Genomic DNA, 11,724 nt, shown 5'->3' with positions numbered 1-11,724 from the left:
GCTCATTTGTGTGGCTTCTTTCCCTGCTGGGGTGGCATTCCTCTAGGGACCACCAGGTGGCACTGTGGCAGCACAAAGGGTGGCCCTGGGCCTGGGGGAGGGTGAGGAAATGTGGGATCCTGCTCTTCCCAGGGCCCTGGGACTAGCCGAGGCCTGGGTCCCAAATGCCTTCCTAGAAGAGGACCTCCCAACACCAAGCTCGTTCCCAGTCCTTAAAGGTGGGGGAGGGCCATCCCAGGAGGTTATCAGCATCAAAACAAGGGGTCTGGGCCTCTGTCAGCACTCAGGCTGATGGGCAGGGGGACAGATAAGGGGGCTTAAGCAGCACGAGGAATGTGCATCCCTAGCCCCATGAGGGGGCTCAAGCCCTGAGAGGGCCTGTGAGGGGTAGGGTAGAGGCCAGTCTTTGCTCCTCCTTGCAGGCATGCAGGCCATCTCTGAGCCAGCCTGGGCCCTTAGAAACCTGATTCCAGGGGCCAGATGGAGGGGGCTGGCCAGATTGGGTGACAGGGAAACCAGAATCTGGGTGGCCTGGCATATGGGGGTAGAGAGGAGCCCCTGGGATTCAGCCTCCTGGGCTAAGGGGTTCCTGCCCCCCAGCCCTCTGCCTGGTATGTGTGTGTGTGGGGAGGCGGTCTCTGGTGCCTGAAATAAGGTGGTTCTAGGGCTTGGCTGCTGCTGTGCCAGGAAGAGAAAGGGATGTACCTGGTGTGAGCATGAGTGTGTATATGACCAAGTCTGAGGTCAGCAGTTCAGCAGCTGTGTCGGTTGGGGGGTGGGAGGGGTGGTCTCCGTGCCCCATAAACAAACAAACAAACAAAGGGTTACCTCATGAGACAGCCTGGGGCCAGACATGCTGAGGAGGGACAGAGAACAGTGCCTGGTGGGACCCGGCCCACTCCCTCCACTCCCTCCCACACTGGCCTCTGGGCAAAGGAGTGAACAAGTGGGAGGGGTCCCTAGATAACCCGAAGAGGCTGGTATTGGGGCAGGTGTGGTAAACTTTGGAGAGTGTTTCCCACAACACTGAAAAGCACTCCCTCCTCAACACATCCCTGGAGGAGTTTCCCTTCTCCCTGTGGTGAGGACCAAACAGGTCCGATTTTTAACCTGGCTTTTTCCTCAAGTTGAGGATAAAGGAAGATGATCCCTCTCTGTGTTGCGGTGATCAGGGTCGCAGGCCCCTTCCTCTTCTCCAGGACTTTCTTGAAGTGCTTCCACCAGGAACCGGGGTGGAGGGGGCAGCCACAATGGAACCATTCACCTACCCGCGGCTCGGGGTCAGGAGGTAGAGGGGAAGGTGGAGCTGGCGCCCTCTGGTGGGCGAGGTTGAAACCGCCTGTGGCCGTGCGGCTTCCCGCGCCGCCTCTCTAGGGGCTCTTAGGGGTACGCCGCGGTGCAGGGTCCTACGTGCCCCGCCAGTGGTCTGGGCGACTAAGGCCGACTTCGTTCGTTCGTTCATTCACGCATTGTAAGGGATCCTGTTAGAACCCTTCCCTTCCTCCTCTCGTCTATAGCCTCCAAAGTCCTTGGCACGTGCATGGTTGAAGGCGCAGTAGCCTGGCTGAGTGCAGCGAAGAGTCATCCCTCGTGGGAAGCCTCCCCAGCAGACATATCTACCCCCCTGTGCGTGGCCCCGCCCAAATATTTAACCCCCGCGACGCGGCTGATCTCTCATTGTACGCCTTTGCTGGTTTCTTGGTGGGTCTTTCCCGCGGCCCCGGCCGGCGCCGAGCGCTCTCCTGCCCGCGGTGGGGGCCCAATCCACATCTGCTTAGTCCAGGAGTTTCCCGGCCCGACGGGGCGCCCGGCGGACAGAGCTGGGAATTGTTTTTTCTCCTTCCCCGCCCCCGACTCTCCTCGATCCCCCTTTCTGCCCTCTCAGCGCACAGTAGGAGAGTTGCCAATTCACTTTGGCCCCTGAGAGCTGAGGGATGAAGGCTTACGCCGGGGTCTGCAGACTCTTGGAGGAGGGGCAGGACTGTATTTGGGGGGTGAAGTGGGACGACTCCCAGACCCGGGCCTAAAGTGCTTAACACAGCCTCCGCGATTTACATTTGAACGGTCGGCGGAGGGTCTGCGGCGCTTTGAACGCTGGGCGCAGGAGGCGCGCGTTTGAGCGAGCGGCGATCCAGGCGGCCCCGGCCGGTTGGTGTGGATTTGAGGGGCCTGGGGTTGTGCTGGGGGGGCGACCGATGCACTTGGAAAGAGGCTGAAGGTGTGTGTTTAGAGGGGCTATTTGTGTTGGCGAGAGGTGTGTGTTTGTGTTTGCAGGAGGCGATGGACACTGTGTGTGTGTGTTTGTGTGTGTGTGTGTGTGTGTGTGTATTTGTGTTTGCGGAGTGTGGAGGCAGCCGGGAAAGGTGGCCGGCTGTCACTCAGCGATCAGGTTGACAGGCGCTCCCTCATCAGGGCCAGGGAGCTCTGATTGCAGATTCGAGGAAACAAAATAGCAATTGTAATTACGGGGCTTTGATAAGATAAAGGAAGGAGCGAGCTGGCCGGGAGGTGAGTAAGAGAGCAAGGGAGGAGAGAGCGGCCTGCTGGGGCCCCGATGGAATATTTGCATCTGTCACTCACGGGGGTGTGCCCTGGCAGTACCCGGTGCCTGATGCGGAGGTGTCCTTATTGCTGCCCCCCTCCTTCTAGAGACAGGGACTTTTGGGGAGATGAGAAGAATCCGCCCAAATCGACGAAGGTCCAGTTGGGGGAAATTCTCCAAATATAAAGGAATTCTGGTCTGTACAGGCCCCTTGGTGGAGGTTAAGGTGTAGGACTCAAACCCTGACCTCCACACTTTTAGGCCCTGGATTGCTCACCTCTGGGGGAGAGGGAGGAGGGTGGATTAAGATCACTGAGGTTCAGCCCAGCTCCTTCAAAACATTCTGGGGCTCCAAACCAGGGTTGGTGGAGACAGGTTGGACTGTCTCCACCCCAGTCTGGGGAAGGACAGGTGCCCAGAGTGACTCAGGTTGTGACTCCAGGACTATGCACACTAAGGATGGGCTGGATGCCCTGACCTCTGTCTGGGTCCTGCTCCCTGCTGTTCTCATCAGACTATTTTCAGAGGGCTGGGTCCCTGGTGAGGAGAAGGCCCTTCTCATGCTCTGCTCCCCATCTCTCCACTCATTGTTTAATGCATACAAATAAACATTTTCAAGGGCCTACTATGTGCAGGGCATGAGGTTAAGATGGTGAACATCTTGCCTGCTTGAAGCAGTGCAGCTGGGGAGTTAGACACCCAACAAGTGGCTGGCAACCTCTAAGACAGAGGAGCTCAAATGAAGGAAATGTGCTGGTCTGGGCTGTGGGCACTGGAGCCCACCGCACCTGTCTTCCCCCAGTGGGCCCACCTCCCAGTGGGGTTGAGAGAAGATGGTGCAAACCCAGCCCTTAGCAAATACAAGTGCTCAGTAAATGGTGGTGCTTATGATTATTATCTGTTGGGAGGGTGGTGAAGGCAAGCCTCCCCGCAGAGGACCCACATGCACTGAGGTGTAAATGCTCAGCCAGTTCCCCCATTATTCATTCATCGAATACTAGTTGCAGAACAACCCCTGCCCAGCTCTCTGCCATGAGCTGCAGCTTCTGAGCTAGTAAGACATGGTCCTTGCCAGGCGGTCTGTGTGGGCAAGAGCCAGTTGAGGGAACAGACTCCTGGAGGTGGGTAACAGGTGGGCTCAGGAAGTCTACTTCCCTGGGGAGGGATGAGGTCTTGGGACAAGTCTTCTGACTCTGTTTTCCCATCTAGACCTCACTCAGGGTTAGCGTTATGGCTGGGAGCGGGAAAGGTAGGCCACAGAGAAAGGGGAGGTAGGCAGAACTTTGCTGTGCTGCCTACTGCCTCTGGCCTAACGGCTTCCTGGGACCACCCCAACCCCTCCAGCCCAGTCCCCAAGGACGTGGCCGGGGCAGTAGGGCAGGGGAGGTCTTGGGTGAGGCCAGCAGCTGGGCAAAGCATCAGTGACTCCACCTGCTCCTCAGAAGTATCTGTCCCAGGGCACCTCTGCCCACCCAGGCTGCTCTCAGAGAAGCACCATGGCTCAGGGTTTCCCAAAGCCCCTGGAGGGAAGCAATGAGCGGCTGGGAAAGGCTTAGACGACTCCTTACCTTCTTGATACTCCCCCTCCCCCACAGTTGACACAAAGCCAGCAGTCCATGTCTAGTACACAGTAGGTGTGTAAATACCTGTTCAATGCACAAATATTGGGACTCTGAGAGAAAAAGCTGGGCAACCTGGATCTAAGTCCCTTCCCCAGGAAAAGCAGCTGAGAACAGTTATTTTTGCGCCCTCTGCCTGCTTCTTTGGTGGGGGGGGGCTGAGGGTGGTGGCAGTGACTCTGGGTCTTACCAGGGACCTCTGGGCTCTCCCATATAGTTGGTTGGCTGTGGTTCCTCTCAAGCTTCAGGCTAGTGTGTATGGGGGCGGGGGTGTACAGGGGCAGGGATGATGGTGATAATGGGGGCAGGAAGGGGAGGAGATGTTTCTCCATCTCAGGGCCTTCTTGGAGACTGAGCGAGACAGGGGAGACCGGCAAGGCAGGGTACTCAGCCGAAAGGTGGGAGTGGGTGTCGGGTCGCCGACGCAAGCATGCACTGACAGAGAGGAGCGCACAGCAGTTCACTCCAGTGTTAGCAGCCACTTGCAGGCGGCGGGCCTAAGCGAAGCACACAGTAGGCGGCTCAGAGAACCGCCGTATAGCCTGAGGCGTAAGTGGACAGGGTCCCACGGTGGAGACCGGGCACCTTCCCACTCGGGCTCACCGGCGGTCCAGGAAGCTCCAGCCGAGGGTCTCGGGACTCCACGGGGCGGGAAGCCCGAGGTGCCCCCCATCCCCGCCCGCCTGGACCCCAAGAGCGCGCCAGGGGACAGGCCGGGGTTGGGGGGAGGCGCCCACACCGGCCGCCCCCCCCCAGACGGTCCCCAGACCCCTCCCCTCGCCCAGACCCCCAATCCCATACCCGCCGGCCGCCCCGCCCCGGCCCGCCCCGCCCCCGCCCCGGGCTGGGTCCCGGCCCCCCGCTCCCAGCCGGGGGCTGCGGGCTCCGGCCGCCCGCCCCGCGCTCCCCCCTCACGCCCGGTGCGGCGCCCCCCGCCGCCACCCTCCCCTCCCCTCCCCCTCCCTTACCACTTACCCACCCCCCCCCTGCCGGCCCGTTACCCTCCCTCCCGCTCCGGCTCCTCAGCAGCCAGCGGCCACCGGCTCCGGCTGCGGCGCAGAGGCACTCGGCGCGGCGCGGCGCGGCGAGCTCGACATTCCCTGGGACCTAAGGAGCCGCGTCGGGATCGCCCGGGCTCCCGCCCTCGAGCCTTCCTCCGCCGCCGCCGCCGCCCTCGGCTCGTCTGTCCGCGGCCTCCCGCGCACCGGCGTGATCCCGCCGGGGCTGTGCGTGCTCCCCGGCCGCGCGCCATGGGCAGCCCCCGATCGGCGCTGAGCTGCCTGTGAGTACCGCCGCCCCGCGCCCCCGGCCGCGCTCCCGCCCGCCCGCCGCTCACCCTGCGCCCCTCTCTCCCCGCCCGCTTTTGTCTCCCACAGGCTGTTGCACTTGCTGGTTCTCTGCCTCCAAGCCCAGGTAAGGAGCGCTGCGCGGAGGCGGGGGCCGGAGCCGGCGGGGGACGCCGGGGGGCAAGGTCGGGCAGGGGCAAGAGGACCGACCCTGCGGCCACGCGGCGGGCTGGAAGGCACCTTAGAAATGCAACCCCTAACTACCCCGAGGAGGGAACTAAGGAACAGAGAGGTAGCGCCTGCCTAAGGTCACACAGCCAGCGAGTGGCGAGGCTAGAACCCGAGGTCTCGGAGTCCAGCTCTGTCTCCCACGCCTCCCAGCCAGGTGGGGGTGGATGGGGAACTCTGCGGGCAGACACACCCGGCCGCCGAGGATGGAGGCATTCGGGGCTCGGGGGCGTTCGTTGTCAGAGGTACGGTGACTGTCTCAGGGACCCTCTCCGCGGCTCTCTGGGGAGGCTTGCGGCGGGACTGGCCGAAGGATAAGGTGCCTAGGTCCTCTGCGGTCTCAACATTTGCTCCGTGAATTTGTCTTTATAAATGTCAGGGGTCGGGCAGCGCTGCCTCCCGACTTAAAAGCGCCCTGCTCTTCTAGGAAGGCCCGGGCGGGGGGCCTGCGCTGGGCAGGGAGCTCGCTTCCCTGTTCCGAGCTGGCCGGGAGTCCCAGGGTGTTTCCCAACAGGTGGGTCCAGATCCTTCTCCATCCCGGGCTCATCCATGCTAGGCTGGGTCTGTCCGACTTTCCTGGGTGGGGGTGGGGGGCGGGTGGCCTGAGCTGGTATGTTGGGGGGACCCCAGCCGGCTGCCTGGGGCAGTGGAGGGAGGTGCCGGGTGATGGGGGCCACTTGGGCCCCTGGGCAGAGTAGCATTATAATGGCGTGTTGTGTATTTTTCAATTTCCTAAAGGTAACTGTTCAGTCCTCACCTAATTTTACACAGCATGTGAGGGAGCAGAGCCTGGTGACGGATCAGCTCAGCCGCCGTCTCATCCGGACCTACCAACTCTACAGCCGCACCAGCGGGAAGCACGTGCAGGTCCTGGCCAACAAGCGCATCAACGCCATGGCAGAAGACGGGGACCCCTTTGGTAAGGCGAGCTGCGCTGCAGTGGGGTAAAGGTAGCCTGTGGAACGGGCCCCTCTTCCCCAGGCTGCCCTGCTATGACTGGACCTACCAGTCACATCTGCGCTGGCCAGAGGCCTGCACGCTCCCCAGCTCAGAAGGGAAGGAGTTAAGGCGAAAAAGCATCTTGGAGGTCAGCTGGAGAAGAGAAGGTTGGGGAAGGGACCTCGGGGAGTACTCGGCCCACAGGTGCCCCTTCCCTGCCCAGCAGATGAATGAATCCAGGAATCTCCCTTTCCACCTCCCCCTTTCATACCCCTCCCCACTGCAGGTGGAGGCAGAGGGTTCAGGGGGAGGGGGCCCAGGTTTAAGGGAAGCTCTTGAAAGAGGATATGTCGCCAGGGCCCACAAAAGGAGAGTGGGAAAGAGAAGGGAGAGAAATCCCTTCAGCTCTCCCAGCTTGGGGGGGTGTTGCTGTGAACCTTTAAATACTTTGATCAGAAGGGTCAGTTACACATGGGGACTAGGCTAGGAAAAGGGCCCTCCCCTCTGCACTTGTCCAGGAACCCAGGCGGTCAGTCAGAGTGGGGCTCCTGGCTGCCGGTGGGGTGGTGAGTACAGGGAGCTACTGCGAGGTAGAGAGGCTGAGGACTGATTGATTTCTAAAGCATTCAATATTCCTTCCTTGAAACAAGGCCAATTTCCAGAGTCCTGGATGTACCAAGAGAAAAGCAAGCCCTCTGGGCTGCTGGTGTTGTTTTTAGAGAGCGATTATTGTGAGTTTAAAAACCTTTAAATAATGACCAAGTTAAACAAGCATGAAAGGAGAGGGGAAGACTCTATTAAAATGTAATAAAAAGGTGAGGCGTTTTAAGAGCTAAGAAGAAAAATGAAGAATGATATAAAACAGAAAAAGAACGAGGCTTTTTTTCAGATGTGGAGTTTGAAAGGAGTTGCAAGTCTGTAAATGTTAAAAAAGAGGTTCAAGATTGTTCTCTATGAATCTCTGGAGAGACCCCCGCGTCTGGCAGAGCGATTAAAACTCTTCTTACTTTCACCTTTTTTAACATTTCCTGAATACTTTCTCCTCTTCTCGAGCCAGTTTGGGGGATCGAGTATGTCTCGCTGCATTTTTTCTGCATCGACGTAGCTGACTTCCCTTCAAAGCTGGAGAAGGAGACATAATTTTCCTGGGATAAATCTGTCACTGGGGTGGAAGAATAGGTTTGAAAATGTTAAGCTTTCCAAAAGCCCAGTCGGGAAAGCTGCCGTAAACTTCGGCCCCAGCTCCCCAGATCCATCCAGGAAGGAGAGTGGGGGCTTTCTGCGGTGGGGTGGGGCTGGGGGTGGCCTGCCTGGTGGCCGAGCTCCCCCGCTGGGCTGGCAGGGCCAGCCTGCCATCCCTTTGTCCCTCCAAACTGGCTACTTGCTGCCCTTCTTAGCTTCCAAGGAAAGGGAATGAATGCCTGGCTCCTCCTGGGTTTACTCCCATTGGAACAAATGGTCCAGCATCCTTGGGTTTTGGGGAGGGAAGAAGAGGCTAAGCTGCTCATGGGGGAATTCCTCTTCAGACATCAGAGGTCTGATGCCCACTTCTCTCCTTACAATTATAGGAGGCTTCCCAGTTTCCCTGGTCCCTGCCTGGTGAGCAGGAGCTGGAGGGCCCAAGAGCAAAGGCTTAGGGTGTATAGCCAGGACAGGAAGAATCTGGGGGAGAACAGCAGAGAAGTCCCAGTTGCTTCCTTATGGGCCCCAGGAAGGGACAGAGGGCTCCATCCCTATCTGCCCTGTTTGGCCAGAATGGAATCCCCTCCCCTCTTCTCCAGTCGGTGTCCTTCCTGGCCCTTAAAAATAGTTGCTCCTTGCCCTGGAAGGCAGACCAGGAGAGGGGTGAGCAGACTGGCTGGGTCCAAGAGGAGGTGGGTGGGAGGGGAGGTGACAGCTGCATTTCCCTGGCTGACTTGGAGCCAGACTGGGGACTTGGCTACTGGGTCCCAGCTCTGTGCTTCTGTGAAGGGGGGCAGGTAGTCACAGGCTGGTCAGTGAGGGCTGCCTTGCTGACCTGTGCCCATCACCTCCCATTAGTTTCAGGGACAGAGAAGGTGCCACCTTGTCAGTACAGGCTTAGAGGCAGACCTGGGAGTACCCAAACGTCTTTCTCAAGGAGGGAAAAGGCTGCAGTAGGGAGGGCAGGAGACCCAGCCTCTTCTGTCCCATCCCAAACAGCTAAGTCGGTCCCCACTCCCTTCTTGGTGACAGCCTCAAAGGGAGGGGTTGTGCAGAGAGTGGACAGGGACCAGGGCTTCTGTGGCAAGCTGGCTGTCTAAGGGGAGAGGGGAGTGGGAAGAAGGCACAGAATTCAGCTCCCTGTCTCCTGGCTCTCAGTGAGAGGCAAGCACACCTGATTTTCTCTCCTCCTCACCTACAGAAAGTGTTTGGTCACTGGGGTGAGAAGCCCAGGGCTGCTGGAGGGTGAGAGAAAAGATTATTGAGTTGTTGATTTCTGAACACTGGGGCTGGGGACTGGGGTGACTGGGAAGTGTGGAGAAGAGATAGCATCCTCCCAGCTGGTTCTGGGAAAGCAGCCGGCCATGGGCTGTGGGTGTAGGGAGAGCTGTCTCATCCCTATCAGCTTCTCAGCAGAGCAGGGGTAGGGTGGTGTGGCCAAGGCTGTGGGTTAGAATCCGAGGCACCAGAAAAAAGAGAGAGTGCTTTTATGTTTGACCTCAGGAGTGGAGGTCACCACTGCACCCCAGACATTTGTAATGATCTGTGAGGCATGTGCATATAATATTCTGAGTTGGAAGAATCCTCAGAGATCTTTGATTAGAAGCGGAATTCTAGTCAAATTAAAATTTACTTGAAGCCTCGACATAAAAGTTATTAGTCTGGTTTTAAAAGAGGGTCTTTTCAGTTTGATGGCTCCAAGACCCCTCTGCAGAAACCAGTTCATATGCCATGATCTCATTCACCCCCCTTCTGTAAACCCAGGTAAGGGGTTGGTCTGAAGCCCAGAAAGGAGACTTGACTTTCCCAGGGTTGCACAGCATGTTGGTGGCTGGAGCCCACGCCTTGGGTACCTGGCTCTTGGAGCAGTTGCTTCTGGGAAGGGCCAGCTGGGATGGGGACATGGAGCACTGGGGGTCAGGGAGCTGCTCATAACCACTCTCCCCCCACATTCCCTGACAGCAAAGCTCATTGTGGAGACGGACACCTTTGGGAGCCGGGTTCGAGTCCGAGGAGCTGAGACAGGCCTCTATATCTGCATGAACAAGAAGGGGAAGCTGATTGCCAAGGTGAGGTCTTAGAAGGAAGGGAGGGGGCGGCTGGGGCCTGGGGAGCAGGCTGGGCTGGCTGAGCTCCTCCAGGATCCCAACAAGGTGGGCAGAGACAGAGGGCCACCTTGGGCTTACCTAATGATTGGATGGTGGGGGAGGTGAGGGAGGAGGAAGCTGAGAGATGAAAAGCTATAAAAGCAGAGGAGGAAGAAGGCAGGCTAGGGAAGGGGCGGGGGGGGGGGGGGGGTTGGTAAATTCCATATATCTTTTTAACAAATCGCCAAATTGCTTTGCTATTATGTCCAATTACATGGTACCAGCATTTGGAATGTTCAGTAAGCCGCAGGCCCAGCCCCTTGGTGGAGCTCTGAAATGGCCCCATTAGTCACGGCTCCTCTACAGCCTCGAGCTCCCCGCTTCCTGGGCTTCTGGGGCTTGGGGCTCAGCACCTCCTCACCGGCCTTCCTTCCCCCATAGGGTGGCAGCCCTGGGGCTGCAGGCCGGCATCCTGAGGAGCTGAGGGGGGCAGGTGGGGAAACGGGTGCTAGCAGCTTGGGCCAGACTGGTGGGCAGGAGGCCAGGGTAGGCAGGGGCTGGGCCCCCTCTCTGCCTCTCTGTGTTGGGGCCCAGCCCCTCGGTAGACAGCCATGTGTCACTGCTACCCAGGAGGACAGGAAGTTGCCGGGTGGGCTGTGAGTTGTCAGGGATTAGAGAGCGGGTGCCCGGGCAGGGGGTGGGGCTGCCCACCCTGCCATCTGCTGGGGTGCCCACCTGCTGTCTGGGGCCGCCTCCCCTCTGCCTCTGATGGGGGCGGGTTCTGGACAGAGCCCGGTGACACCGTGTCTGGCCCCCCCTACCTGCAGAGCAACGGCAAAGGCAAGGATTGTGTGTTCACGGAGATCGTGCTGGAGAACAACTACACGGCCCTGCAGAACGCCAAGTACGAGGGTTGGTACATGGCCTTCACGCGCAAGGGTCGGCCCCGCAAGGGCTCCAAGACTCGGCAGCACCAGCGCGAGGTCCACTTCATGAAGCGACTGCCCCGCGGCCATCACACCACAGAGCAGAGCCTGCGCTTCGAGTTCCTCAACTACCCGCCCTTCACGCGCAGTCTGCGCGGCAGCCAGAGGACTTGGGCCCCCGAGCCCCGATAGGCCCTGCCCGGCCCCTCCCCGCCGCTCCCAGCGCCGGAGGTTTCCTCTGGTGCAGGATGAGGTCTGCGCTACTGAAGGCTGGGGAGGAGCTGGGGGAGCCCTGGGCCCTAGTTGTTGATAATTGTTTGCTGTTGGGTTTTTTGTTGTTTTTTTAAACAAAAGAGAGGCTCTATTTTTGTATTCCACTTGGCTGTGGCGTCTGACTTCTTAACTCTCAGGAAGGCCAAGTGAGTGGCCTAGACTGGGATTCCAGCGGGGGTTTCCTGGGGGTGGGGGGCTTTTTCTAGTCCCGCAGAGGCGCTCCTGAGACCCCAGCAGCTGCAGGGCAAGACTGCTAGGCCGCCAGGGGCTCCATTGCACCCCCAGGTGGGGGCAGGGAGGAAAGAGCCTGAACTTTAGGTCAGATCTTTCAAGGGCGGGTGTCAGTGGAGGGTGGTTGGGTATTAGTTGCTATTAAATGACTGAAATATTTATTTAACTGACGTATTAAAAATGTGTGTTGGAGAGTGAGTCCTCCTGGGGTCAGCGCCCTCCCCCCGCGCTGCCCCAGCTGGCAGGCGGCTGAGAGATGCCGCAAATCAGGCAGCAGCTCTGACTGCAGCCTCCCTTCTACCTAAGGATCCACACCTGTTGGCCGTCCCTATCATTGTTGCTGGAGGGGTTTTCTTGGGAGGACAGAAGCAGGGAAAGGAGCAAGAAGAGGCTCTTAGCTGGTCCTGGGAC

The 11,724-nt window shown here is 59.1% G+C and overlaps 1 protein-coding gene across 4 annotated transcripts; it reads left to right on the top strand.

Annotated features, from left to right (window-relative positions):
- The first annotated feature begins 5,194 nt into the window (after positions 1–5,194).
- Positions 5,195–11,154, top strand: FGF8 (fibroblast growth factor 8). 4 transcript variants are annotated; one of them, XM_032608594.1, is made up of 6 exons: positions 5,195–5,443; positions 5,538–5,574; positions 6,103–6,189; positions 6,447–6,594; positions 9,759–9,865; positions 10,711–11,154. In XM_032608594.1, exons 1-6 carry the CDS (start codon positions 5,412–5,414, stop codon positions 10,999–11,001), a joined length of 702 nt encoding a protein of 233 aa, XP_032464485.1. In that variant the 5' UTR covers positions 5,195–5,411; the 3' UTR covers positions 11,002–11,154. The 4 variants fall into 4 exon arrangements, with proteins under 4 accessions (XP_032464485.1, XP_032464484.1, XP_032464487.1 ...); XM_032608593.1 differs by having other exon boundaries at positions 6,414–6,594; XM_032608596.1 differs by lacking the exon at positions 6,103–6,189.
- The last annotated feature ends 570 nt before the right edge of the window (positions 11,155–11,724 follow it).

This window comes from Phocoena sinus, chromosome 16 (genome assembly GCF_008692025.1).
Source record: "Phocoena sinus isolate mPhoSin1 chromosome 16, mPhoSin1.pri, whole genome shotgun sequence".
NCBI classification, from domain to species: Eukaryota; Metazoa; Chordata; class Mammalia; order Artiodactyla; family Phocoenidae; genus Phocoena; species Phocoena sinus.
The sequence above is the reverse complement of the archived record's forward strand: the minus strand, read 5'-3'. Positions and strand labels throughout refer to the sequence as shown.

Coding starts and splice junctions, on each gene's coding strand:
- FGF8 (XM_032608593.1), top strand. CDS start 5,412: ATGGGCAGCCCCCGATCGGCGCTGAGCTGCCT. Junction 5,444..5,537: donor CGATCGGCGCTGAGCTGCCT/GTGAGTACCGCC, acceptor TGTCTCCCACAG/GCTGTTGCACTTGCTGGTTC. Junction 6,595..9,758: donor AGAAGACGGGGACCCCTTTG/GTAAGGCGAGCT, acceptor ATTCCCTGACAG/CAAAGCTCATTGTGGAGACG.